Source organism: Nipponia nippon, unplaced genomic scaffold (assembly GCF_047370975.1).
Source record: "Nipponia nippon isolate SJK-2023a ecotype South Korea unplaced genomic scaffold, ASM4737097v1 scaffold_3, whole genome shotgun sequence".
NCBI classification, from domain to species: Eukaryota; Metazoa; Chordata; class Aves; order Pelecaniformes; family Threskiornithidae; genus Nipponia; species Nipponia nippon.
Genome location: NW_028262347.1, coordinates 57,015,958 through 57,043,277, shown reverse-complemented (window position 1 = coordinate 57,043,277; position 27,320 = coordinate 57,015,958). Strand labels below are relative to the sequence as shown.

The 27,320-nt window shown below is 42.8% G+C and overlaps 1 protein-coding gene and 1 long non-coding RNA gene across 6 annotated transcripts in view; one reads left to right on the top strand and one right to left on the bottom strand.

The window, feature by feature from the left end:
- GRAP2 (GRB2 related adaptor protein 2) overlaps positions 1–27,320 on the top strand; it is a 106,670-nt gene that overhangs the window by 71,459 nt on the left and 7,891 nt on the right. For 4 of the 5 annotated variants that reach the window (XM_087767335.1, XM_087767337.1, XM_009475297.2 and 1 more), the window contains exons 2-6: positions 17,249–17,351; positions 20,397–20,488; positions 22,840–22,959; positions 24,836–25,004; positions 26,647–26,778. In XM_087767335.1, coding sequence (XP_087623461.1) covers positions 17,249–17,351; positions 20,397–20,488; positions 22,840–22,959; positions 24,836–25,004; positions 26,647–26,778 — 616 coding nt within the window. Of the gene's footprint in view, positions 1–12,015; positions 12,072–17,248; positions 17,352–20,396; positions 20,489–22,839; positions 22,960–24,835; positions 25,005–26,646; positions 26,779–27,320 lie in introns of all 5 variants that reach the window. The other variant, XM_087767334.1, reaches the window with a different exon arrangement.
- On the bottom strand, positions 17,320–22,919 carry LOC148054647 (uncharacterized). Its single transcript, XR_015706816.1, has 3 exons — positions 22,790–22,919; positions 18,462–18,562; positions 17,320–17,424 (listed from the first exon to the last, which is right to left on the bottom strand). It is a non-coding gene; the product is annotated as an uncharacterized LOC148054647 (long non-coding RNA).

Sequence of the window (27,320 nt, the reverse complement as noted above, 5' to 3'; positions counted from 1 at the left end):
ATTCTCATCTTGTATAGTTTCAAAGTTAACCCTGCTGTGAGCAGGGGCTTGAACTGGATGATCTCCACAGATCCCTTTTAATCTAATTACCGTATGATTCTATAAACAGCTCTGACCCATTGTTTTTTGTTAAGTTGCACCATATGGAAGAATATGATTTGCTTCCTGTAGTTTGCCTTATGAATAGGAAAGACAGTGAGAGGATAAGGAAAAGAGATGTAACATAGAAACACAATAACCAATCCAACAGGCTGTCAACATGATATCGATTTCCTGATTTTTTTTTTTAATATTGTTTTTGCTTTCAACTCTTTTTCATGACGTGATTCTTAGATGACAACACTGCCGTCAGCACAGTGTATTCTGGAGCATAACTGTAGGAACAACTGTGCATGATGTTTTGTTGTGTTGTGGAAGAAATAGCATGTTGTCCTCCCCACATAAACCGTAATTTAATGTTGGATGCAACAGCTGGTTTCTTTAAACATGTACACACTCATTTCTCAGCCTGAGAACAAAGCTGAGGTAAAACAATTGTGCTCTTACAGTTAGGTGAGCTGGTGGGACTAAAGCCAGTTCTCAGGGGATCTGTGAACTGATTTGTAGCTGTTGCAGATCGTGTTGTGCCTCTGCCCCCATTACCTATGCTATGGTATCCTCAGCACATCCAGAGTTCCCACTGCTACTCAAGACCCTCCCAGGTTATACAGGGTCCTTTTGTGTGGAGTCTCCCCTCATTTCATCACCAGTTTCAATGGCTGCTAGACCTTTATGTACCTCAATAAGTGTGCTTTGGAGCGGATTCACTAATAAAAATTGGATTTCCATCTCATTCCTTTTTATCTTCTGTACAAAGCCAATACAAGCACAGTGGATAAGTTGAAATTGCAATAATATGCCTGCAGTTGCTACCCAAACGAGCGTAAGAATACATTTTCTCTAAACTTTTTGAACCAGAATTGCTCTCACTCCTTTATTTAATAGGACAGAATCTGCGTAGACTAGGCCCAATGTTTAAGCTTTCAGATAATGAAGCATATGAGACTTAATATGACTACAAACGTCATGAATGTGCACTTTTGTTTCCATTAAAGCAATTTTACTTGGAGATTTAAGTACCACCATTCAGTGGTTTGTATGCAAACTGTGGCACTGAGCAAAAATGACTGAAACTGAGAGAGACAATGTCCATCCTATATTCACTCAGCAAGGTTAATTGAGTGTGGTATCAATAACTTGCAGAATAGAGGCACGGGGGAGGATCTGTAGTGCTTTATGCAGTAAGCAAGTCTTAATAATTTAAAGGATGCAATAATTTGGACATTACCAAAAAAACAGAATTAATAACGCAGATCTTGGTAGTGCCCTTTACCTATGCAACATGCTGTGAGTCTGTTGCTCTGGATGCAAATACATTCTTAGCTCTGTGCAAAACCAAACCTGACTGGTTTTAGCTTGAGGCGAGATACCAGAGCTCTGCTTGCCCCACCCAACTGATACATCATCTCCTCAAGAATTAGTTTGTGTGTGGCCCACTGATTCCATATTCACAGCGAGATTCTCCATCTTGCATTTAAAGCACTGAGTCCTTGTGACGTAGTCTTGAGTATCTTGTGAAGTATCTTATGTTTGCCTCTTCACCCTCGGAAAATATTTCCTGTGAGGCATTTCACCAGGATCTTTATCACCATACTGATAACTATTTTTTTCTTAAATGAGAGCGAAGTCAGTGTCTTTGTCCAGAGTTTTAAACCCAAGTGCTTGAACTGAGGCTCCTAAGCCTCAGAGATGAGCATGTACTTTAATGCTTAAAGTTGCTAAATATGCATGGATCAAACAGACTTCAGGGTGAGATATAAGAAGTCAGACTCTCTGGAAACGTGCTCTCTAAACTGGAAGTATGACCAGGAGGGAAGGAGCATAGTATTACGCCAGATCATACTTTGAGAGGTTGCCATGTATTCTTTCCATGGAAATCTTTAAGTAGGTGTTCACTGATGATGATGTTTGACTAATGTATAAATTCCAGCTTCACCTGACACCTGCTCGTGCTCATGGGTGCTTCTTGTCACCCACACGCACACAACACACGTACCTACCTTCCAAGTGTACACAGACCAGCTCATTCACAGTTGCTCAGATTTGTATTTGCCAAAGAAAACAAAACACACATCACCTGAAGTATGCTCATGGGACCTCTGTTCCTCCCTTCAGGCATACTGCAAGTGAGTATCTTTCATTTATAATCAGATCCCTAGAGATACACATGTTCAAGCATACCTTTGCTCAGATGTGTTCAGGCTTGTGTGCAGAATGCCTGCTCCTGTTTGAGGGTAGAAAAGGCACTTCACATGATGCTGCATTCACCCAGTCATGCATGTAATCCCACATTCTCACACACATGCAGAGTCTGCTGTTTTCCATGTATGTATTGTACCAAATAATTTAAATCTCTTTCTCCCCATCCTGCTTAACATGCAAATGTGGATAGCACATCAAGATTAGAAATAAATGTAGCAGAATGACTTCAGTCAACCTGAAATGTCGAATGACTCATTCACACCCTTTGCGCAGTGTTCCCTTTTTGCCACATGCAATCTATTGAATAGTCTGAAGGCTGTGCGGTTCCCTGCTGCAGAGCAGCAATCGATCACTTGCTTACTGAAGGAGTGGGACTGTGATTATTTTTGCAGGGTGTACAGGGGTTACGCAGTGAGGTTCCAGTTAGCCTCATTGCCACGAAGGTGCCCACGCTGTGTGAATGGGAAACGTAGGATGTCAGGCCTGATCTACATATAAGGAATTTTATGTGTTTAATTAAGTCTTCGTCTGCATGTTAGTTCAGTAACCAATATTCCTACATCAGGGTATGACCCGGGTATTTTTATTCCAGATGAAGAGAACCTGTTCCAATTTGATATAACTCAGTTTTGGATTAAGATAAACAAGAACGAGTTGTTCCTACTTCAGAGTAAAAATGTCTACATGTTAAATCATTCAGGAACTGCTGCTGCACTTTAATTTCAAAGGTATCGTAATCCAAGTGAACTAAAAAATGCATAGACAAACATGAAATATGTTCCACGCGTCTACTTAAAATGGTACGATTGCTGTGCAGAGACAAACCCCAGGAATAGTAACAAGCTGGCATTCACATTTACCTTATAATGAGAAGAAAAGTTGGATTGACTGTTGGAGTTGCATCTTTAAATATATGAATTATTGTAATTGATTGCTTTTAAAAAACCCTTGCAGAAGCATTCCCAAATGCAGATGCACATGGGCTGACTTTAATATATAGAAAGGCTGTTTTGTAGCACTTAAGCCTTGTAAAAGGGGTTCTGTGTTTAAATGGAAGTTGAGCTGTGAAGATCCATTAAGCAGAAAAAACATAGTTAATAAAACACAGAGGCTCAGACGGTAAATATGCAAGTGGTAACATTATGCAATGAAGGTACCACAGCAGTGCTCATTATACAACATGGCAGATACCACTAGTAACATTTGAATTTCTCTGTCCTTACTTAAATGTGAAGCTTTATATATAAAGTGTATCAGATCTTCTCAGAACAAAGGTGGCTGTGAGCTGAAATTACGTATAACATGTCCAAGAGGGTTCTGAGAACCTAATCATCAGATTTCCTATGTTTGTGTTTAGATTATCATAGCTAAATATATGTTGAACTAGACTTCTATATTTCATTCTTTCATAAAATCACAAGAGGAGAGGAAAATATATATAAGGGGAAAAGAGGTGAGGCAAACTTTTCAGTAAAAAACCACAACTGGTGCAGTCAGATGCAATTTTGTACAAAAATAGATTTATGGTGAAAAGGACAGAAACTTACCTTTTCTTACTGAGGTAACTGTAGTTCTGCATTTGTGCAAAATCATATCTGTTGGCACACAATGTAATTTTAGTACTAGAGTTCCAGATTTTGCACAATTATCTGTGTTGCCAGGATTAATCTTACACAAAAAATACCAAGCAAAATAGTAGTTTCAGCACTGATCTTGCTCTTCTTCCCATTTTACACAAAATTTTATCAGCTGGCCTGGTCAAAGAAACATGCAGTAGCTGACTTGAAACATAATATTATGTACCCAGCAGTATATACTAGCAGATCTTCATACCGTTTTGTTCACATAGCCCACTCAAATGTATTGTTATACAGGAGAGTCCAATATAAGATTAAAAACTATTTTTACCAGATTGGATTAATGCCTTAATGTAATGAATTCTCTAGGTTGTGCTATGCCCAGACACAAAGAAATGATAGCCTTTTGTTGCATCCTTCGTCTTTTATATGTGCTGTGGAAATGAACCAAAGACATAAGGTGAACTTACTCCTACTTCAGTACAAATATCTACAGATTTTTTTTCTAGATTTCCATTTCAGATTGCAAAATGCATGATCGCACATAGACAAAGGGAATTTACCATTCACATGCACATCTAGTGTGTCTTCATATGCAGACCTGCATGAACACCAGAATTGCTCAGCTCTTAGTTACAGTACAAGAGCTCAGATGTACAGAACAGCGTGTTGGATACTGTACAATTTTTTGAAATCTCTCTCTGACGGTCAAAGTTGGAGATAATGAATCTTGAGTATTCTTTCCTATATTTAGATACTGAAATACAAGGAAAGTACCTGGAGGTGGGTTTTATTGTCTGTGATTGGTTGGCTGTTTTTAATCAAGTCTCATAGTACCAGATTCTTGATTCTGTTTTGACTCCTTTGCTTTGGAAGTGACTTTTGGAAAGCCCTTCCTGATAGGAAACATGTCTGAAATATAACATCACTCCTCATCCCAGTCTCTTGTATGATCAATTTGAGAAGTATAATCATAGAATCATTAAGGTTGGAAAAGACCCTTAAGATCATCAAGTCCAACGGTTAACCGAACACTGCCAAGTCATTCTCCTTCCAACTTGCTGCTAGCAGAATGGTTCCCTGGAGCTGTTCGCAGCTGGTGTGATACAGAGAGGCTTTGAAGGTACTTGTAATTATACCAAAGACCAGCTTTAGGATAAGTACTCCCAGGATTTCACAGATCCCAAATATGGTCTGACACCCCCTTGATCCCTCTCGACTGCAGTCTTTTACTAAGAGCAGATCTTCTCAGAGGATAAAGATTGTAGAGGGCTACACCTGCATGAAAGCAGAGGTATGTACACGTGCATAGATTCCACAACAAATTCAGAGGTGTACATTCTTGCACTTGTTCTGATCTATATCCATTTATCCTCCAATGAACCTCCAATATTAGTCCAAATATGCTAAACGCACATGGTACATTGATATATTGATAGAGTGGTCTGTCACAGCCCTAAATTCTGTGAATCCACAAAGTGCAAGCTCCACCTGTACACAAAAGCAGATCCCTTGTATACATATGCACACGCACAGCGGGAACAGGATTGTTATTCTGGTAACCACACACTTGCAGTACAACACATATCAGCCAGTGCTGAAGCTTACCAAGAAAAGATGAGAAAAATTGAGAGGCAGTTAGCTAGATAAGGTATAAGGAGATTGTAAAAAAAATAGCATAGAAGGAAGTGGCTACATTTTTCATACTTTAGTTGTTTGTCTGGAGGGCTTGAGAAGGAGCTGCTCGACAATTGTGCCAAAAGAGACTGTTCAAAGCAACTTCCCATCAGGCGTCATTCCTCAAGTGTCTGCTCTTTAGGAGCAGTCAGGGAAAATTCATTCTGTGGGAAGCAGTTAATGGAGCTGCATTACCGACCCCTTAGTGCTCCGTCTGATAGAGAGACAGCAGGTTCACTTTGGCAGCTCCAGAGCCCTGATCAGTTCAGATTAGGGGCACATTGTCTGTCTGGCTTAATCAGGCATGTTTAGATATATTTATCATGATTAGAGGGGTGTAGCGCAGGGAGGGGGAAGAAATAAAGAGTGAGATTACTTTTCTCTAGCTTCAAATGGAAGCTTAGCAAATCCCACTGAGTCACTAGGTGCTCATCAAAGGGAGAATTTAAATCCTGGAAAGGAATGTTTTGTAGAACGCTCCAACGCTGGATTCAAATCACCGAAGTCTCTTTTTCTTTCTCTCACTTCCTTTCTCACTCTACCGCTTGCATGCAGCAAAGAAGAAAATCAGCAGCTCGTGCAGCCCATGTTGATTTTGGCTTGATAGGTGTGCAGCCCCTGCTTAGCTTATCTGTAGTTCAAATTCTAATAATGTGATGACAAAATTTGCTATTGTCATAATGGCCTAGATGTCTGACTCCTGTATTTTTGTCATGTTTATCTTTCAGGGACGCACAGGGTACCATTGCAACAGTCTCTAGGACTTATTTTGCTACTTGTTAGTGTTCAGAAGGGACGATAATAAAGAAATTGTAAAGACTGGGAAGAGGCTCCTTTTCCTGTCAGTAGCAGCACTTCTCTCTCTGCCTGGCTGGTTTTTTGGATTTGAACACTGTAAAGAACAATTAGTCCAATGTATTGTGAAGTCAGACGTGCCAAATTTGCTGCTGGTGTAACGGTATAGTTCATAGATGATGGTGGAGATCAGCTGATTAACTCTTAAGAGTCTCCGAAAGAGGTGGTGTTGGCTCCCAAGAGAGCAGTAAGGAGGAGAAAGGTTTCTTAGATCTGCCTCAGTGCTGAGGGTGATCAGAAACTAGTCCTGCTGGGGGAAGGCTCCAGAGCAGAGGTCGGGCTGCAGGATCCATGGTTTCTTGCCCTGAGTAACTGGCCCTCTTTAGCTCTTAGGTGAGATAAATGTAGGACAGGCTTGGAAAAAGTGCTGTTATGAGAAGCATATTCTGTTCACCTTTTCCTGTGGTCTCCAGCCTTCTTTGGGCTTGCAGATTCATCCAGATTTCCAAGTGAAGGCACAAATTGCTGTGTGGTGAACAGAGGCTTCCTAGAGAGTGAGACGGATATTCTTTGGTCTTATCTGCTGATCCTTAAAAAGTAGTTCATAGGCCCAAGCTGAAAACTTCTGATGCAGAACACTACACAACACAGCAGGCATGCTTTGGCTATGTGTCCTCAGAGCAGCTGGCGACACAGAAGCTGTAAGGCAGTTGCTTCTGTGTGGACTCTTGGGCAGCAATGCAGCAGTTAAAGGAAATCTATGGAAATCCAGGAGAATTGTTTGGTAGTAAAGGAAAAGAAGTCAAAACTTCCCTTTCTGTGTTGTAATCTGCTCCTTCCTTCTCTGCTAATCCAGTCAGTTCTGTGCCAGTTCAGTTCTTATGATGTTGTAATTGCTGTCAAGACGATAATCTGGGATGTCATGAGCATGGCTCAGTGTAATCACCCTACAAATGCAGAAGGTAGAGAACCTAACTGATTAGATACAGAAAGCTGCTAGTGAGACACTAATAATTCAGTAATCAGGAGTTATGGGGCGGGGAACGCAGAAGAGAAAGTTGGCAGATTTGGAGGGATTTGAAGAAAATATTAAATATCATCAAGTTCGCCGGTACTCCTTTAGAATAGGAAACTAGAGGATCACAGCAATATATTTCCAAAGAAAAATCTCTCAGAAGTGCAGAGATGCTCATCAGCCGGAATGGTACAGGGTGTCTTTGGAGATGAATTAGCAGAACGATGGGAAGAATTGCATGAAGTAAATAACAAAATAATACCGTTGTTGGGGATTAAAGCCACATCTCCTTTAATAAATGGTGCTACGTTGATGGTACCAGGCAATTAAAATTGTACGCTCTCTTAGTGCATGCGCAACTGTAGAATTAGAGCAGTGCTCTTCCAGTTAAAGCTTATTCCTGTAAGAGAAATGGCTTCACACCTTTATTTGAAGTAGTTGTACCACATGTGCAAGCACCGTAGGCTGTAGTCATACATGCTAAACTGAATGTGGTTTCTGAGGGTGATGGTGACAAGACCAGCACTAGAATAGCAATAGCTGCACAGCTGATGCTGTTGACTGAGCTCTTTGAAAATTCTAGGACATGATCAAACAGGACCACTGCAGGTGAGCAACAAGGTGCAGAGCTTTCAACACAATCTTTGCTAACAGGAAGCATAGCAAATTGGGACAGAGCTCTGCCCAGATCAGTTCATGGAGCTTTGCAGAGAAGCTTTTATAGCACTGCCACTCCTATGCACTCAGTCCTGAAAAAAATAACTGCCCACTAATGACCTGTCACTGTGGACAGCCTGAGCAGCTGTTTGCAGAAAGCAAAGCGGCGAGAGAGGATGAATTGCTGTGTGTGGAACATATCTGAATGTGGGGACAGGAGTAGATGGAAGATCGGGAAATACCAGACAGCTTCCATTCATAACATTCAGCTTTATGTGGATTTACAGCCCTGATGCTCCTGAATCCACAGATGCTGAGTTATTACTTACAACAAAATATAGCAATTGTAATCTCCCTTGTTTCCACACTTTGACTTCTGTTTCCCTTGTTGGCAATGTTACTTTCTGGAGGCAAACTAATTAAGAACATGGGGAAGCAGTTTACACTGAGGACAAACAAAACCTAGCCACTTAATCTTTCATATATTATCAACCCAAACAATTCATAGTAAGCAAAATATTTGATTTATATGTTTTATTGGAAATAACTTTTTTTTCTTTTCTTTTCTTGCCTTTTTTCTTTTCCCTTTTGTTTTCTTTTCTTTCTGGCTGCTCCCGTGCTTCCCAGATAGAAACTAAAGTGAATAAAATGCCTTGGAAAAAGTTTTTACTCTTGAAAATTCCAGCCCAGCAAGAAATTACTAAAATTTTTGTGAGACAGTGTATTCTTAGGCAGTTTTCAGACACGTTTGGAGACACATCTAGTTTTGGTCATTCACCTAAGTGTAAAAGCAGGTGTGTGTTTATCTGCATCAAGCTTTTTAAATACAGGTCTTCTCAGACTATATCGTAGCCATGTTTCAGGTATCCCATTTGAATTGTGCCAGTTGTAGATGATGACATAAGAAGTCTGCAGCAGGTAGTTGTAGAATAACCTGTCTGCCTGGGTTGGGCTTTATTCAGTAGTCTAATAGAGATTGGCTAAACCCTGGAAGCATGGAGTCTAACAAACCTTCCAGGTTTGTTTCCATTAATTATGGCTGAAGTATCTGTATGTTTCTTCATATTTTTCAACATAGCTGTGATGCGTGTGTTCCACATGGTGAAGAGGTTAACATGCTACCATAACTGTGACAGGGGAGGAGTATACAGAAATGGAGAAGACAGAAAAGAGAGTTATTTCCTATCCTATCTTACTTCCTGACCTTTCTCATTGTTGGGGTCTTGCTTCTATTGAGCGTTTTTTTTTACGGTATAGAAAGCTACATCTTTTATGGCTTGACATTAAATAGATTTAATATTATGATGGAATAGTTCTGGATACCTAACAGGAATCCAGACAGTGTTTTGTGACATTGTCAGGCAGCAAGCATGAGTGACAGCTCACAGCAGCATTCTTGCTGGGGGGCCCATTATATCACGTCATGGTAGAAACAGAGAAAATAGGTCGTTCTAATGTGTAGTGTAATGTAATGTAATCTGTCAGGCCATTCACAAAGCATGAGAATGAACACAGCTTAAAATCAAGGACACTGTGAGGACTGGTGTCCCACCTGCCTGTACAGAAGTTTATGTTCCTGATGTGTACAGTGATAGCCACATGTAAAACTTTTCACGTGACAAGAGCTAGCTGCTCCACTCTTCTTATGGCCCTCTGCTTTCTGCACCTGTATATTTTGTCAGCAAAATATATTGGGGATTATCCTCTTCAGAGGGAATTCTCATTGTTTCTATCCCTCACTGGTTTCAGTGCTTCATAACTTATAGCTTACCTCTGTTATAACTAACAGGTATTCCAGGGAGATTGTTGCTTCCCGAAGGGTGGGGGGTGGGGGGTGGGGGGGAGGACGACACGACTGCCACTGCCTGCTGCTGGACCAATTGTCTTAGACTAGCACGTTCTGGTGTTTTTTGTGAAGTACCATGGCTCATAAGAAGGGATGAATCAGGTCAGGTTACAGTTCCACGCAGCCCATGATGGTGTGCCCAGCAACAGCTGTTTGGGGAAGGGGAGTAAGAACATGGCAAGTACACGGCAAAGCTTCTTTCATGAGGGCTTCCCAGATCCCGACACTCTTGAAAATGAGCTCCTAGTGCTTATGTTATGAGAAATGATGGATAAAAATTTCCTGTTTGCCTTTTCCATGATTCTCACTATTTTCTACATTGCTTTTGCATTTATCCCTCTGTCAACTTTTTTCCTAGGGTGAAGGATCCTAGTCTGTTTAATTTGGTCCTTCCTTGTTCAGAAACTTTCATTCCTTTGGTCATCCTTAATTACTTTCTCTCTAGTATTTCTTATGCTACTGTCTCCATTTTTGAGATGGACGGATGAGAACTAGCTGCCATATTCAAGTTACAAATACTCAAACAGGTGCCTCAGGGATTTGTACAGTGACATGATGTTGCTTTCTGTTTTGTTCTCTATTGCTTTCCTGACATTTCCTAACCTGCCTTTTTGTCTTCCACTGAGCTGACACTTTGATAGAACTATTCACAGCAACTCAAAGGTATCTTTCCTGAGTGGTAATTGATAATTTTAAGTTCATTGCTATGTTCGTATAGTTACGGTTGTTTATTCCCATGTCCATTACTTCACAGTCATCAGCACTGAGATTCATCTTGCGTTTCAACAATATTTTGAAAACCATCTGCAAGTCTTTGTGATCAGATTTAATTTGTATTACCCTAATTTTTTTTTTCACATCAGTAAGCTTTGTCACTTCATTTTTTTCCAGATCATTTATGAATGTGTTGAACAGCTCATTCAAGTTGTTTCCTAACTTTGAACCAGTTGTTAATCCTCTATAGGACCTTCCATCTTATTCTTCGAGAGCTTAGGAGGTTTTTTAAGAGTCTTTGGTGAGAGACTTCACCAAAAAGGATTTAGAAATGCAAGTTTTGTATCAAGTGATCACTGATATCCGCATGCTCTTCAGCTCCTTCAAAGAACTCAATCAGATTTGTACAGTATGACTTCCTTCTACAAAAGGTATGGGAGGGACAATTGCTATTTCATTTCCCTCTTATGCCCGGTAATTCTTTTCTTCATTATTGTTTCTACTAATTTCAGGCATACAGAAGTTAGACCTCCTCATGAGTGCATTCCCTCAAAACACTTTTCAAACATTGGCATTGTGTTTGCTGCCTTTTCTCCTAGTATCGAGGCTGCGTTAGGTCTTACATTGTATGCCACAGTTTAATTGCTCAGCCTTTGCTATTTCATGTTCAGTTTAAATTTCAGTCAAGATTTCTAAACTATCGAATCCTTGGATTTACTCTTGTTCACTTACTGATTTGTCCTAAAACCTCTTCTTCTAGTTCTTCCATTTGAGACAGTTCCCCTGGCTCTTCTCTGCAAAGAAAATCCCAGTGCGAGGACCTCCTTACATCCCTATGGAAGATGCATGGATGCAAAGAACTCATTTAGCTTTTGTGCTTCATCCTTATCTTCTTTGAGCACTCTTTTTACATCTCAATCATCTGTCAGCCCTACAGACACTCTGGCAGGCTTCCTGCTTCTGTTGTCTTTGAAAAGAATTTTATTACATGTTTTTTATGTCTTCAGCTGCTTGTTCCTCAAGATATGCTTTTCAACGGACCTATTATGGTTTCTCATTTAACTTACCAGATCTGTGCTCTTTTCTGTTTTCCTTATTTGGGTAGAACTTGCACTTTTTGGGGGACAGTACCCTCCTTTATTTAGCTGTTAAACCAGCCTGGGCTGAGGCAGCAGCAAAGGGCAGGTCCTTTTGAACTGACACCACCATTTTAAATATGCAGTGCACCAAATATTTCCAACCTTAGAGACTGATAATTGCCCGTGCCCCACTCTGTCCTGTGACAGACGCTATTCTGTGCCTCTGCCTCTGTCCCCCATGCCTGCTCCTGACTGTCCTCGTCCAAACACGTGGACTCGTTACCGATGTGGCACACCGTCGCTGCAGGGAGGAGCCTGATACAGGCTGAGCTCTCCTTCTCTTCCTTCCCTTAGATGGTAACGCGCCTCCTGCTAGAAAGCAAAGTGCCAGAGAGGAGAGCTGCTACAAGGTATGGGGCGAGCGTGGCTCTGAGACTTGAGTCGGGGGAGCTGTGTGGGAAAGGTACTAAGGACGAAAGGGGGGTTTTTGGAAGGGGAGGTAAAGTACTGCGCGGTAGGGGAAAAGCTTGGGGATGCCAGTGCCATCTTGTTTATCAGCTTCCACAACAGGGCAGTGCTTTCAAAGGACAAATCCCTGTGCCTCAGCCAAATCTGACCAGCTGGAAACTGAGAGACGAGGTGGGGAAACAGGAGATGCTTCCCCCACCCTAGTCCTCCACACCAACCCTTCCAGCACGTAAATATTCATGATTTTATACTCTCACAATATCGTGTGATATTGTGCTACTCTTTTTGGGGCTGCTGTTGCACAGGCTTCCCACGGTGCTGCAGTCACTCTGTCATGACTGGAAGTAGCACAGAAGACCCAGGTTCCCCAGGGAGATTAAGCACCATCCTAGTCTGGGGCACTTCTTACCAACTGCTGTTGGTTATAGAGTCCTGAAAGTTTGTTTGTTTGTTCTGTGAACCCTAGGAGGCTTATTTTGTCTGCACACAGAGGCCCAGCCCTAGTGCTGTGCATTGCTCTGGATGGCAGGATAGCCAAGACTTAAATGTGACAGTGCTGAGTGTTTTAGTGACTTGTTCTCCCTTATAAATTTTACCCTCTTATCGCTGACAGTCAGTGGAGCTGCACCATTAACTCCGTAGCGAGAGGTTTGTGTTTTTGGAACGAAATATTCCCATGCCGCTGGTATGTGGCTTAGCTGGTGAAAACAAAGCTTTTATCTATCACAGCTCTTTCTAGATAACGGGTCCCTTCTCCATTGTTTCTGCTGAAATGTCATCTGGAGTTTCTGTACAGATGTTCAGGGTTGAATTCTGTCCTTGGTTGCTCCTCAGTCCGATAGGTTGTTCTTGCAGAGCCAAAGAAAGACACAGTAGCTCGCGCTGTGTATCTCAGTGCAAAACCTCGCTGGATGGAGCTGCAGGCTGGAGATGTGTGTGCTGCAGGCATAAAAATAAAAGCTTTTATTCATATGGCTCCTTTAAGTGGGCATGTTGTTGCAACTATGCCCTCCTTCTGTAATGTTAATATATGTGAGATTGAGCAGGGCTGAGCCTGGGCAGTCCCTGAGTGGTGAAGTCTTCATAGGTAGTGACCTTTCCTGGCATTGTTATTACTGAATTTTGACCCAACTTGGTGTAGGGTAATGGTGTTAAACTCTTCGGGATGCTGCTGTCAGACTATGTCGCTTGCTGACATGATTTAGGCCTTGGCGCTTTTCATCAATAGAGAGATGCTGATGTTCTGGCTCAGGGAATGGCATTCTGCCAAACTAAAATACCTACCTAGTGCTCCCAAAGCCACACTGCTTTTCACTTCTCTTTTTATGAATCTTCTGCTGCACCGGTTCCACAGAGTTGCAGTAGCCTTATGTCCCTTGGATCCACCTCATTACAATGGGGAACCACAGAGAAAATTCACCTCCATGCAGAGAGCCAGCACAAAACGGAGGGTACTGGTCAACTCACACTCCGAACTGAAAAATCCTCCTTTGAACATTGCATAGACTTCATACTAAACTCTGTACAAAGGTGATTTTCATACAGAACATTATGCACAGTCTAAAATTGTCCTTGGTTACTCAAAAGCTTAAAGGAGTTGCACCAGGCAGTTAAAAGCGAAATCTGGCTCTCTGCCTGCAAACTGCAGTGCTGTCCTTTGGGACAAAAGGTGCTTAAGAAATGTAAGTTATGACAATAACGAAAAAATTCCTGTCTCTGTGTTGTGGGGTGGTGCTTGAAGTCATGCACATGCAGAGAGGAAAAGAATCGGCCCCTGGCAGGGGAGTTTTCATGAGGGCCCAGCGCTGACCCATGCAGAGTGAGGATTCTCGAGTTACAGATGGAGGGAGGAACAGGATCAGAAAAACAGGACTGGTTTGAAGATCAGATGATGAAAACTGGTAGGCTGGAGTTCAAAGACGGGATTATTGGCTAGTGTTGCTTTAGTAGTTGGTGGGGGAAGAGCTTAAGGCCACAGCATTACTGCATTGCTGATTTATCAACACAGCCAACACTGTGTATGGTATTTGAGTCACTTCTAAATCCAGCCGCTGGCAATGAAAAGCACATTTAATCCATGTGTTAGATTGTTTGAAGAGGTATCTGTCTCCTGGTCTCTCCCCGAGGTTGGGATTGCTGAAATTGAAAAGGGGGTGAGAGAGGAGATTTTAACTGGTTCACAAACCATTCTCCGTTTGAGGGGGTCACATCTCCAATAGCATCTTTAACGTTTGGGATATTGAAAAATGAAAGGCTCTCTCCCCTCTTGTGCCCTGCAAAGAGAACCCCCACTGTCTTTTTTGTGACTAAGGGGCAAAAATCAAAGACAGGATTTGTATTTAAACAGTTTATTGTTTTTAAGTGTGGGGTTTTTTTCTCAAGCTGGGATTAATGCTCTGCGCTTAGGAGTTCCAGGATTCATCTGCACTGTTGGCTCCGATCTCTCTGCAGCAGCCCAACACTGCAAGATAAAAGACTGAAAAACATCCCTTATTAAAATAATTCTCCTTTATTCTTTTTCTTCAGTTCTCTTCCATGAAAGAGTATCATTGTTTAACTAGTTCCCTCAATGGTTAATTCCCCTCTGATTTAATACCCGTACGCTCTGTTAGCATGCAAGGGGCTCACGCTGGCTGTGGGAGGTTATAGACTGAAGCTCCAAAAATGTCAGCGCAAGAATAGATGACAGTTCTCGGATCAGGCCTGAGTTGCATCTGCAGAGTTACACCAATTGCCAGAGGGCAAACGTAAGCTATATTTGCAAATCTGCAGAGAGTATCCAAAGTAAGAATTAAAGAGCATTAGTAACCCAACAGAAAGAAAAGGGGATGAAAATGTTTGGAATAGCTGGAAAGCTGACGACTGAGAATAAAACACATTGGTAAAACATAGGGTGTTATAGTTCAGTATTGATAGAAGATCATAACTGAGTTACATACTCCAACCCGCATGGGAGGCCCCAGCACTGAAACAACCCCAGTTGCTGTAGGCCGGGTTCATGCTGAACAAGCAGAGCTATCTGTGGACTGCTAAAAAACTTGCCTTGGTGCTGCATAGCTCACATAGGTCCCATGAATACAAATTCACTTATAAGCAGCAAAAAAGAGGGTGCTAACAGAATCCAACAGGAAGCATGTGAAGATCTTTTTATAGCTCGAAATGAGATGTAACAAATCTCCAAACTGATCTCCAGTGATGTTACGGCCCCTTTTGTGGATCACTTTATCTGGGCATCTTTAGTCAAGTGCAAAGGGACTCTGCAAGCAGGAAATACACAACTTGGCCAATAAATAACTGCTTCATACAGTTAACGCACACAGAAGCTAGTTAGGATTTAATGAAATATTAGGCTAAGCATTAGCATACTCCTCACCTGTGTAAAGGCACCCAAAGAGTCTTTGCTGGTGAGGCAAACATCAATCAGGAGGGAAGAGTCTGCCTCCATGGTTGCCATCTGCCACCAGCTGGGTCAGGACTGACGGCACTGACAACTCAACTCAGTGACCCCAATGATTCGTGAGTGGTCCTTAGCTAGACTGACTATCGCAACTAAAGCTCCGGTGGTTTTGTTTTTCCTCTGAGATTTTGTATCTTTCCGTGTTGGTGTTTTTCCTCTTGAATCCCTGGACTATTGCTGGTGCCACCTCAACAGCCCTACCTCTGTCTATAATTTTTGCCCTGCAGACTTTCTCCCAGCTCATTCTCAGCAATTTGAATTGCACTGTATCAGAGCTGGGCCCTGGATCCTTGGTACACAGGTAGTTAAATCCCTGGGTTGTCTGTCAAAGGAGGAAGCTTACAGCAGGTATTGCAGAGAAGGAGGGTTACAGTAGCCTGTTGATTTTGAAGTGGCATAATTTTGGAGCTTGCTCAGTATCAGCACCTTATATTTTGGGGATCTTGTCTTAGTTCTAACAGGAGACGAGGTAGCCCCCTAACTAGGGTTGTTCATACGGTTTCTTTCTAGGACTTTCTGGTTAAGAATGTTTTGGATCAGGCAAGTTGGCACTTCTTCTCAAGCCATAAAGTCTGGGTGTGTTTGTGAGAGATGAAGCTGGGTAATGGAACCTGTGGCTTCGGGATCATTGTTCCCAGATGAACCTAGCTCAGTAACCATAAAAATTGCTCTATATTGGAGCTGTCTGATGGTCTTCACAAGCTGGGCTGCAAGAGCATCTACCAGCAGTGGACTTGCTTAATGTGACACTACCTAGCTATTTCTTGTCTTGCCACTGGCAGCCTCATGGCTCGGCTGCAGGGTCCATGAGCCAGCCATGGGAAATGAGTAACTCTCTTGATTATAGAAGTGGTCCTGCTGGGGTACATCTGAGTTACGTGAGCAGGAAGTGGTGAAGAAGCAAAGCTCATGTTGCTACTTCCCTTGCCACATCTGCTCTGCTGATGAAAAGCAGGCTTGCAGGCTGTCTGGTACATTTTAGGCTCCTGGGTTACCAACACTGAGGTAGGGTACGTGCATGCCTTAAATTTGTTAGTGCTACAGTTTCACTCTCTGCCTACTCCAAAACAGGGAATACACCCTTTCTACAAACAGTTTTTCCTAGTTGAAAGTTGTGGTCACCCATGCTAGGCCATCACAGAGAAAAGACTCTTTCAACCTTCAGTATTGTGGCCCCTGTCCAAGAAAAAATTGTATTTAATGCAGGCTGTTTATTTTGTCTGTAATTTGTCTCACTCTTGAGATAAAGAGTAAGTTGCTGCAGAGGGCAAATGCGTTCTTCTATTGCATGACAGAGTCACTTGCTTTATTTGGAACTGTGACAGAGTAGTGGTTGGTCTATACAGAAGGTTTTTCCCTGCTACCAGCTTATCTGGGTGATGTGTGCAAACTTCTCCATGAGATTGCTGCAGAGAAAGAGATCTGCTGGAAAAAGCATACACAATGGATTGTTTGAACTACTGACTTGAGCTAATTATAGCCTCTTGGCCATGCCATCTCTTCTACCTGCTAATGTCTTTCCATGTCTAGTAACTAATGTCTACCAATGGTTGGTGCATGCTCATCCATGTACAAATCACAGCATTGCCTATAAGCTTTCTAGAGGCTAGACTCAGCAGTCCCAGCAGCTCATAGATGTTGACAAGCATATTCTTCTTCCAGCTTTGCTCTGCCACCAAGACGCAGTATGGAAGCCATTGCCAAGTTTGATTTCAGTGCTTCTGCAGAGGATGAGTTGAGCTTCCAGGCAGGGGATATGCTGAAGGTAAGTGCAGCCCCAGGGTTGACTAGACAGCATTTCTGAGAGTGCTGGCCGATGTTTCTATGCTCCCATTTGCCTTGACAAAACAGATAAAGACAGATGTCTATAAACTGGGATACAAATGCAGGATACTCGTCTCCCATAGGGCTTGCTATAGGTCAACCAACAATTCCCAGGTTGCTTGAGTCTGTGTCCACTTCACTTGATTTTACGTTTATAAATTATGGATTTAGTTGCCCTACAGTCCTCCAGTAGTCAGCAGGGAAGGACAAGTACCTTTGCTGGGGCAGAGATCCAGTTCTTTGGTAGACAGATTTTGAGGGTCCTGTCTGTTTTAATTGACTATACAGGTAGTCTAGGGTGACTGTGTTTAGGATGACTGTGTCTAAAGGCAGGCAGGATGAGTGTGGTCCAGAGAGATTGCTGTCTTCCTTATTTCCAGCTCTTAAGCTGTTTAAAAGACAGTTATCATGCATTATAGAACTTTATATCTAACTTTTCACTGTAAGCAATTACTGTTAGTTGCTGCAGGGGTTTTAGGCAATTGCAAACAGAAGAGGAAAAGTCCAAGAGACAGTCTGTTACATAATGGAAGAGTTTAAGAAGTCGTGGGCTAATAATACGATATACACCCTTGCAGGAATTTAGCAGTGGGGGAATGGCAGAAGTAGAGTTGATCATATACAATACAGAGCATGTAAGAGTCTCTTTAAAGTTGATTTGCATGTTACGGTAGAACAGTTCTTGTTAACCCTACCAAAGTCCCACAGATGAAGTCACACGCTGCTCCACCCTAATTATTTATCCACTTCTCAGCCCCTAGTGCAGCTGTTCTGTTTCAGTTGAAAATGCCTGAGTATAACTCCTCTCTAAGGCTTTAACTCCTCTGCAGTCCAAAGTGATGATGTACAACAATAGGACCTAAACCCTTTGTTCAGACAAAGCTGATGGCATCCAGAACTCATTAAGATCAAATACCATTTTTTTCCAGAGAGCTATGAGAAGATTCTGGAGAAATCACTGCCTCTCTTCAGTGTAGATGGACACTCTCATTCCTAATTCTTCCTTAGGTCAAGAGCAGTCCCCCTGTCCCCACTGTCCTGTGATCTTTACCTGATATCTTCTTCCTCAGGAGACTGTGGTTTCATCAAGTCCCTGGCTGGGGTGATGGTGTTGGCCAGATCACTTTTTCTTCTGTTCCTCAGTTTCCCTTCCTGTAAAATCATTACAAGCTAGACCTTCCTTTAAAAGTATGTTGGAAGCTACTGATGAAAAGTGTCAAATAACACTACACATCGGTATTATTATTAGTTGTCACAGAGACTTCACGACCAGAAAAGTATGACTGCCTCTTGCTTTAACATCCTTGAGGTAAACAAAATAACACCTTAGCTGCCCAAGCCATATTAACAGTAAATTAGCCTGAGTAACATCTCTCTTCTGCCATATGCACACATACATTCATACCCCGTCATGAGCCCCCTCCTGCTGCCTGCACAACCTGCTGGCTGTCTTTTCTGATTTATAAAGGAGATAAGATGAACAGTATTGATGTACAGATTAGAAAACAGGAAACATGAGGCCCTCAACCAGCAGTGACAGGAGGAAATCCACCCTCTCACATCCCCCCCCACATCCTTCTCTGAGAGGATGACACACTGAGAGAAACCTGCGAGCCCTGCACCAAGAACCAGCAGGTGGGTCTTTCTGGAAACCTTGCTGCCAACAGAGCAGGGCCTGAGCACGAGCAGGGAGTAGCTGTCATCCCCTTTGGTTGGCCACAGCAGCAAAAAAGAGCCTTAATCTGGCACCCAGGGATGGGGGAAGCAGTGACTATACAAGCAGGGAACCCCACAGCTTTCTATTCCACAACCTTTCTGTATCCAAATGCATAAAAAAGGCCTACGTGGCAGGCAAGGCAATGGACAATGGGCCCCAGAGACAGTAACATCCTGTTGCCAACACCAAGAAGTTAGAATGTGTGTTAGGCTCCCAAAAACATGAGATTGGTTTATAAAACAAGTATTATTATTGTTAACAATAGATTTTAAATTAAGTTTTTTCCACATGCTTTTTCCTTTTAAAACTGTCATGGCTCATGCTTTCGGGCTCCTCTCCAAAACCAGAGAGGACGGAAACACGTTCTATTTCATAAAGCGGAATTCTGTTCCTGGAGTTGGAATGTCAAACAAAACACCACAGACCACAACGTTTGCAGTAAAATCACCATGTGGTTGTATCCCTGTCCTCTCTCCCCTAGCTTAGGGCTATATCAGGGGCCATCAGCCAGGGAGCAGTGAATTTTTGGGCAGTCCCTGGTCAGCAGGGCAATCCCTAAGGACCATTACAGTCAACACTAATGTGAGCACACTTGAAGCTGCTCCAGTGTGTGCTGTGGACTGGCTTCCTGCTATCCTACAATCTCTTAAGTATAATAGTGGCTTTAAAATACTTTTTGCCTCCTCCCTTTATCTACCTTGGCAAAGCTCAGGGCAGCTGAAGACTTAACCCACTAAATAATCTCTTGCGAAATGACATGTGAGAGCACATGGTAACATCTGTGCAGTCATAACGCGCACACACACACAGAGATATAGCTGTATATCCATCCCTCCATACCCGTACGTGTCAGAGGAGTTTTCACAGATTTTTTTTTTTTTTTCTCCTCCCTTGTGAAACTGAGATGCTCCAGTACCAACTGTTAAAAGCAGCACAGAGAACTCCTTAAATACCTATTAAGTCCTTCAGAGCTGAATTTCTCCATGTCACAAACATCAGAGACATGCAGACGGCATCCCCAGCCGCCTGGACAGGCATTCAGATGAAAGGATAAAGTTAACAAGCAATCCCTCTAATTCTACTCGGCCTTCTTTATTGCTTTGTTTGTTTTGAAGTGGTCATCAGCCACTAACCTTGCTGCATGGTGGGTGGGAAGTAGAGCATATGTGGACTTCTATTCTTACAAGAAATTCTAGGTTTCTGCCAGAATCTCGGTTACTTTTGCCTTTCTCAGGAGACACGTTTATTCCATCCGTCTCTCCATTGCAGGTTTTGAGCTCCCAGGAAGAGTGGTACAAGGCTGAGCTCAGAAGTCAAGAGGGCTACGTTCCTAAGAACTTCATTGATTTTCATGTTCCCCCGTAAGTATCACAGAAACTGTGCACACCACCATTGCACGTTTCCACAGAGTGCTGTCAAGACCGTGTGTGTGTGCGTGCACATATGAAGACACGACAGAGGAAGCACTGGTTAGAACATACTACAGTTCAAGGCTGGCAAGGATTGCCATGATGCTATATGCAGTTCTGCCAGCACACCTTATTTCTACCCTGAAACATCCTCTGCTCTTCCAGAGCTGAATGGTTCCCAATGCTCTCTATCACTCCCAAGTGACTCCTTTGTTACTGTTGCTCAGAGGGATGTCACTGGGATGTGGCAGAAACTGCATTTAGATCTCCTCGGACAGAAGGAGAATAGTCACGATGCGAAGTCTTTGCAACAGACACAGACGCTGAGCACAAAAGGAAGAGCAAGAGATCTCTCTGAAAATGAATTATAAAAATGTAATGCCCCCCTCTCCCCCGACTCTTAAGTACATTAACTCCCTTTTCCCCACCCTGCCATCCGCATTCCCTCCCCCCCGCAAAGTGTGTGTGAGTTTCTCTCGATACACTAGAGGTCAGTGCAATGCTACGTGAAAAGTGACAGCTGGTGTTACTCATGGATTGACAGAGATGATAGACCAGACATGCCACCCTGCTCCCACACATATGCAGACACACACACACACACACACACCCCCTTCTCCACGCTTCGTGACTGCACACCCAAACATAGATCTGTCAGAAGGCAGGCATACCTTCGTTTCTCTCTTCCCACTGCATAGATGGCACTGCACTTTCAGAAAGGACTGATAGGTGTTTAAATGCATGTTAAATGTGCTGTCTGGCCCTGTGCCATAAATATGACGAGGTATGGCATTTTTACAACCTTTTCCTTTCAGTTGGCAGAAATGCTCCGTGAAGCCCCTCTAATTCTCCTCTTTTGAAAAAGTGCTGCAGCATTTCAGGAGAGAACAGGCAGAGCATGCACCAAGCCCAGTACTGCTAGCTGCAACACACTGGCAGGCAAACTGGGAGTGTACATGGCTTTTGTGCGTACAAATAAGTGCCGCTGTCCCCTTTGCAGATGGCACTTACTGACCTTTTTGGACATAAGCCAGCCTGCTTGGCTGAGATGAAGGACATTATTAGTTTGCTGTGCAAATATGGGCTTGTACTTTTGGGCCTCAGGGGGATGAGATCTCTCAGTTAGTTGCTCTTGTTCGCTCTTTCACAGGGCTGTGGCGTCACGCAAGGACACTAGCAGCTTCTTTTTTCATACACATTTTTCTCATGATGCTTTCTCTGTGCAAGAGCTGTGAAGAAATATTTCCACACTGATGCTTTTCTAAGAGTAGCAGGTCTGCGCTTTGAAGCTGTTCAGGCCAGATGCTAGAACCGGATGTAAGGAAGAAAGCTGTCTCCTATTTTTGATGGGCTGTTTTTTCCCATATTTTTCTTGTCAAGTAATCATTGAGACTGGTTATCAATGCTGATTAAAGTCTGATTTCCCTTTGCTAATGATACACAGGTAAACTGTGATGATAGTAGGGAGAAATACAACAAAACTCAAAAGTGGAAGTGACAGAGCTTATGAAACTATCGGTCCTTAATTTTAATGCAATACAGGCAATTAGGCATTACGTAAAAGCACAAGACTGCAGATTGTATCTCTTATTAGCTGTGGACTGGACGTATATGAGTGTACATGATTATTTTTTTCTCTATTGAAAAATTCCTATTGACATGGTATTATTTTACTATTTATTGTGACTTTCTCATTATTAGTCCAGTGCCTTATACTATCATTTGTTATGCCTGGCTAAATTTACATAAGTATGCTTATGTATTCTGTGTTTCTGCTATTTTGTGATATTATAACTCTTGCAGGAACCCGCTTATTAGTACTAAAACTTTCACGGCTTGCTTCTGCTAAAAATTTATGTGTGTCCCTTGCAATACATCCATGACAGTCCAGTAATTTTCAATCAGTTTACCAAAAGCAATTTGATGTATATGCCTGAGAATTCTGTGTGCGTGTATATATACATACACATTTGTAATCTAAAATTTCTTTGACTAACACCTTACTGTACTGTGCCTGTAATTACAGTTTCAGCTGAGTGTTGCTTCTTAGCATGCCAAAGCTTACACTGTTCTTTTTGCATCTACGTGCTTTTACTGCTCAAAGGAAATGGTCTGCACCCATCAGAACCCTGTGCCTTAGCATGTACATGGCCACTGGGAGTAGTCATGTGGGCTCCTCTGATCCTTTTGTTTTGTCTTTCCTCCACCCTGCTTATTCGCGTTCTCCCTGCCCTCAACTTTTTTGTTCCTTACCTTAATTCACCTTCCTTATTCATGTCTCCATGATTTTTCCCACTTGACAGCTGGTTTGATGAGAGGATATCCCGCCATGAAGCAGAGAACATCCTCATGAGCAAAGGAGTTGGCTCCTTCATCGTCCGAGCCAGTCAAAACTCTCACGGTGACTTCTCCATCTCTGTCAGGTATCTGCTTCTCACAGCATTTTCCTGCTTCTTTTCCTGTTTAAGGGTGTCCCTAGCCTTCTCTTGACAGGACTCCTAATGTGAAGTAGCCTCTTGGGAAGTTTGCATGCTGCCAGTCACTGGCAGTGCTGCTGTGCTGTGAATGAGAACAAATTAGGCATCCGATTCCCAAATGTTTCTGCCTCCTTTCAAGTGACACAGTGAATGCCCCATTCTAAAGCTGCATCCCCTGGTGACCTGCTTCTCTGAAAGAGCTGCAGCAAAGCAGAGTGGTACATGGGACGTCTCCCACAGTGGAAAACATGTGCCTTCCATTTGTTTTAATTCCCTGACAGCTCTGGTTACTGAATCCAAGAATTCCACTACTACCCATTAAAAGACGACTATTACATTGTTAACTTATTTCCCACAGGTCACTAAACAGCCATTGGACAAGAATGGCTTTTAGTTGCTTGCAGCCCAGCTGCATTTCAGCAACTTTTTGTAGCCCAGCCTTTGTCAGAGTGTTTGCTTCAAAGCGGGGCTTTTAAATGATGGTTGGTTTCCCAATTTTCAGTCAAATGATTGATAACCAGTTTTAAATTAGAGTAGTGGTTAGCAATGTCTTTTCCAAGCAGCATGCACTTTCTGATTCAGGGGCCTCAAAAAGTGTCTGGGAGGAATGCAGGAAAACCTACTGGTTACATCTATACCAATAAACACCAATACACTAAGTACTGTCAGGCTCTTTCTCCGGTCCTGAGGTCAAGCAATGTGGCAGAGCTCAGATCCATATGGCTAAACCCTCTTCAGCCCACAGAACAGAACAGCTGTATTCAAGCAGCTCACTGTGAACAGTTCCTGGTCTGCTCTGTCCCCCTACCATGGCCCAGCACTATCTAAAGGAGGGCTTTTTGGTTTAGACCAAAACCATGCTAGCACTTTAACACCTTGTGTGACTGTAGCACTCCAGGATAGCACTCAGTCCCTGCTTGGTCCCCGTTTAGTTTATTTGTGCAGATGTGGCCTCTGAGATGAGTGTTTTGAGTTCCTGGAGTTGCACAGATCAAGGATGTAGGTACCAAAACCAGATCACTTTTGGTGCAAAGAGGAATTGTACAAATCAGACAAGAGGTAAGCAGAGAGGAGTTGCAAGGGGGAAGTGGGGGCAGAAGGTTGAGACTGTTAATTCGGCTTGTAACAGCAACTAATAATTCCTTCTTTTTTATCTTTTGGGTAGGGAGAATGACCAATAGTAACGATATATATCGAGAGATAGATATAGATATAGATATAGATAACGATATGTGATAGGTTAACGGTTGGACTCGATGATCTTAAGGGTCTTTTCCAACCTTAACGATTCTATGATTCTATGATATTACACTAGATATTATACAATCACAAAACTCAGTGTATGGCTTCATGTGACTATGTCTGCATGTAGTGGTGATGCCCGTGGTGTGAAAAGGTATAATACATCTCTTATAGTCAATGCAGAGTGGATGTTAACAGGAACCTGCAGAGGATAGTGGGTAGACTACAACTGCACCTCTGTCTCCTGTACAAAGTATGGAACAAAGCTATTAGCTATTTGCAGCCCTGAAAGCTCCTCTGGCCTTTATTTCAAAGGAGAGGCTTTAAAACGCTATGCTTTGTTCTGATAGTGCTTTGTGACTGGACAGCCCTGCAGCGCTCCATGTTTGTAAGTTGATCAGTCTTTTGAAATACAGAGCCACATCTAGGTCCAGTACACACAAGGACTGCCATTGCTTTACTTCCAGAAGTCTAGATTTGGCCAAGCAAGAAGCTTTGGTACCCTTCTGGAAAAGACTTTTTCAAAAAAGATACAAGTGCAATCTGGTTGATGATCTCTTACTTTTCCAATTGGATCAAGGCATGAAGATGATGTGCAACACTTCAAAGTGATGAGGGATTCAAAGGGTAACTATTACTTGTGGACGGAGAAATTCCACTCGCTAAACAAGCTGGTGGACTACTACAGGACAACTTCCATCTCCAGGCAGAAGCAGATCTTCCTGAGGGACAACAGCCGAGAAGAGAAGGTAAACACAAACTATCCTTAGGAGTTTCTCAGTAAGAAACCTTTCTGTGGGAGGAATTCAGCCCATGAAAATGTCTTGGGGCTGGGGGACAGAGAGAGTCTGTCCTTGGAAACCCAGTCACATCGCTACACTGGTGGGCCCTGCAATATAGATTTTAGTGGATTCAGTGGTATGTACAGTTATATAATTGAGCAGAATTTTCTGATTCTGTTTTGGATAGCAATAGGCAGTGCTGCAAATCTGCATAGAGGTGCTTTGCTAAAGCTGAAATTCTAAGATGCCTTACACATCCAAGAGAAGCAGGACTTACCTTATTGAAACGCCTGGATTTTGTAAGGGCCGGTACACAGCTGACTGGTAGGTTGTGTCTGAGAAGAATTTGAGTCTGGTTTCCTAGTGTCCTTGAATGCACCTGGAGTGCAGCTGTTATTACAATTGAAAGTTTGTCTGCTCAGAAGAATCGTCCATCTTCTGTTACCGAGTGAACACAGTAAGGAGTGTGGAGGAACTGAGGGCAGAACCTGGAGCAGTGGCTGGTAGGAACTGAAAAGTACTGCTGAGAAGAACATAGCAGATATGGGAACAAGCTGTGCATTCAGGGAAGATGTAGTAGATGTTTGAGAAGGCAGGGAAATCCCAGTCCAACGAATGCCTGTTTTTGTGCTAGGGGAACGAGCAAATGATATAGTAGAGACTGCTATGCATTGCACACACAGTACTGGGAGTGAACATGCCTGGTCACTGCAGTAACCAAAGTCCTGCTTTACTGGGAAGCGGATTCTGGTGTTTAATTACCAGGATGTGCAGGTAGAGGCAAGGGAGAACATGACTTGCTCACTGCAGCAGTAGTTTTATAGGCTGCACGTGGGTCATTCTTGCTGGCTCCAGAAGAGACATCATATATTTTTCAGTCTCAAGAAGAGGCTTGTGTTGTAGTCTCCTTCTAGACCACTTATGCAGAGCTTTAAAAATACATTAGTAAGGTATAAAATAGAGGCTATGGGACCTATGAGAGAGAGATCACAGTGAAGAATTGTCTGGGGAAGGAGAAAGGAAGACTGTATGCATGTATATCAGTAAAACAACCTGTTTGGGCTGACTGTGAGCAGGAAGGGAAAGAGAACAGCATTTGCTCCAAGATGCAGACAGGCAAATGAAAGAGCAGGAGTCAAGTTTGCTTTGGCAAACACTCTGTACATTTGTTATGGTGATGGGCTCAGCAGGGTATGTTTAGCACTCATCACAGTGGGTTTCTGTTCACAATTCAAATTTCTAGATGCTACAGCCATATGATAAAATGATAGTAATATACAGATTTCAGCACGGAGACAAATGAAGTCTAAGGGCAGTATTTCCAAAAGGAGCTTGGCTCCTGTGCCAGTCCTCGCATCAGTGGCCACATTTTCAGCCCAGCACCTCCCGTTACTACCCACTCTTCAGATGGGCAATGGCTATGACAAAGATCTAAAACACGGGATTCCTGATTTGTCCTTCTGTTCAGAGGGGCAGGAGCACTCCTTCAGAAGAGCCTTCAAGGTACAGGCTAGTGGTAGCAATCAGTGTGCAACAATTTCTAAGCTTCGGTCAAGGAAGTGGTGGGAAGCAAAACCTGACCTCACTTTTGTGATTTTTCTTCCATCAGGAGAGGCGTGGCGGAAGCCTGGAACGGATGGGCCGGGAAGGATTCCACCTCAGTGGAGCAGCTGGAGAAGACCATTCTTCTATAGCCAAGAGATATGTAGAGCATCCTATGCCCATACTGCAGCAGCAGCAGGTACTTCCAGGAATGAGGGGCTGGGGTGTCCAGGCACGTGAAACATTGGCCTTAATTGCTTGGTAGTGAGTGAACAGTCACTTTGTTGAAAATCTGCCACCCTGAATCTGCTTTAGGAGGTAGAGTCAGTTGGATCTTCGTATGGGAGTAGCAGCGATGATGGTGTTGGCCTAGGGAGCTCTTTTGATGTGTAATAAATATGTGGGTTTTTATTTCGTTCCGTGACCTGTGACTGATTGACAAGCCAGCAAAAAATAGAAGTCAGTGTACAGTGGCCCTCTCACTGGGAACCTGGAAGTACTCCTAGGGAGTTTTTGGGGCTCCACCCCAAAAACTGGAAAATAAGGAATGGTGTAATGTTCTTGCTTTGCTTAGGAAAGGACATAGTGTCATCCAGTGAGAGTGCAGAAAAACACTCCCAAATCTTGCACACACACATACATACATGGTTTCAGGAAGTCCTCTCTAGTCTGTAGGACAAATGAAACCTTGCTGCCTGTTTCTTTTTTCTGAGATATGCTACTGACATTCAGCACTGCAAA